The following is a 1813-nucleotide window of genomic DNA, read 5'->3' on the forward strand; positions in this document are numbered from 1 at the left end:
CTCTAAACTAAGAAAGCAGCCCTAAAATATGTCACCAAGAAGTAAACAGATAATAGTTTTTAAAATCCTAAACATTATAGCAAAAACCAGCTGAAAGCAGTCTAAGTCCACATAATGAATTCTGGGGAGAAATAACTGTTCTCTTCCTAGGGTTTTTAATTGGAAGCGTCAGTAACTACACAGAGGTAAGGAACGCTGTGCTTCTCTAAGCCCTGGGCACTGCTTAATTAGGCATGTCCTTCTTGACTGCAGAAGAGGCGTGAGAGGAACAGAATTTTTAGGAAACAAGATTTAAAAGTAGAGTGAAGAAGGCACCCACGCACATCACACAGCGTCATGGGAAGTGTGCTGCCCACTTATCTGTCCAAAGCCAACCTAACTTTTTAGGGGCCAGGAATGAGCCCAACTTAGCAGACACAGGGAGGGAGCAGTTCCCATCTCTGGCTCATTTTTCAAGGTTTCATTCCACAGCCACACACTCCGCAACGCTGAGCTTGTATTTTGAGATGGCACCTTTTCTGGAATTACTCTCAGTTCTCCTCTCTTCAGAGTCAATGCTGTGGAACAACAGGAGTCACTCGCTAATAAAATGCTTGACTGCAAAGGGCTCAGCCCTGAGAGAGCTGCCTCCGAGACCGCTCTGTAAACACAGCCGCCATTCAACGCCACTCAGTGCCAAGCTCGGGCAGCGCGAAGCCTGGGCTCAGATTGCTGGCAGAAAAGTCCTGTCTTCACCTAGCTGCAGAAAAAAAGGGGACCGCCCCCTCTGCTGGCATGCTTGCCATCTGACCTCTACCCCTGAGCCCACGACCTAAACGCTCCCTCCCAGACACACGTTGATGAGGGCCCTGGAGGGAGGCCGTCTGGGAGGTTTGTGGAAGGCAGAGGAAGTGGAACCTATCAAATTCTTTCACGGGTTTATTTTTCCAAGTCTAGCTTTGCCGATTTGAAAAAATACAATCTAAAAAAAAAAAAAAAAAATCAAAGCCACAAAGAGCGAGGCTGGGCACAGCTCTGATGTCACACCTACCAAGACTGGCAAGGTGAGAACTGGGCAGAAACCGGAGAGGCCGGGCCTGGCAGGGGAGGTGCGGCGGTGTCGGAGGATCAGAGTCCCCCAGATCTGGTCAAGTGCGTCATCCACGGTGGGCCTTGACGAGCCGACATGGAAGTGCCCCTGCCAGACCGCTCGGGAGGGGACACACCCTCACGGCTTCCTCGGGTGCTCCCAAGACATTAACCCTTCCTAGAAGTTAGACTTCTGGGGGCAGGAGGCATGGAGGGGTCACAGAAGCCCTTGGCCGTGGGGCTGTCTGCTGCCCTCCCTGCCTTAGACGTGTGGCTTTCTTGGGAAAATTCCAGACAAGCCACTCTTTGGCCCACAGATGGGGAAACCGAGGCCTGGGGCGGTGAAGCACCTCCCTCCCTCGCACACATTAACGGCTGGGCCAGAAGGCAGGCACCTCCTCCTGGTCCGAGGCCCTTTTCTGCTCCTAATTCCTCGCCCCTCTCCAGGCTCCCGGACCCGTGCCGTCGAGGCGAAGCCCACCCTCCTCCCCTCTCGCGCTCGGCCCGGCCGCCCTACCTGCCGAGCCGTCTGGGCCTTCTTTGTCCGCCCGGCCAGGCTCCCCGGCGCCCTGCTGGCGGTCGTTGTCGCAGCCGCCCTGGTCCAGGCGCGCCTCGGCGCTGGAGCAGCAGTAGCGCAACGCGCAGCTGCCGCAGCAGATGGTGGCGTCGCCGCCGTCGAAGCGCTCGGGGCACTGGAAGCCGATGCGCCAGACGCCCTGCGCGTCCAGCCAGCCGTGGCAGTACT

The 1813-nt window shown here is 56.0% G+C and overlaps 2 protein-coding genes across 2 annotated transcripts in view; both read right to left on the reverse strand.

The window, feature by feature from the left end:
- Nucleotides 1-1807, reverse strand: part of LOC111729624 (protein shisa-2 homolog) — a 15959-nt gene extending 14152 nt beyond the window's left edge. Inside the window, exon 1 of the mRNA XM_023520616.1 lies at nucleotides 1586-1807. The gene's annotated coding sequence lies outside the window, so the exon portion shown is untranslated. The remainder of the gene's footprint in view (nucleotides 1-1585) is intronic.
- The window catches only part of LOC105302443 (protein shisa-2 homolog), a 33062-nt gene that overhangs the window by 24024 nt on the left and 7225 nt on the right, over nucleotides 1-1813 (reverse strand). The window contains exon 4 of the mRNA XM_011375486.2: nucleotides 1586-1811. Within this exon, the coding sequence (XP_011373788.2) occupies nucleotides 1586-1811 (226 nt within the window). The remainder of the gene's footprint in view (nucleotides 1-1585; nucleotides 1812-1813) is intronic.

This window comes from Pteropus vampyrus, unplaced genomic scaffold (genome assembly GCF_000151845.1).
Source record: "Pteropus vampyrus isolate Shadow unplaced genomic scaffold, Pvam_2.0 Scaffold272, whole genome shotgun sequence".
In the NCBI taxonomy this organism is placed as follows: Eukaryota; Metazoa; Chordata; class Mammalia; order Chiroptera; family Pteropodidae; genus Pteropus; species Pteropus vampyrus.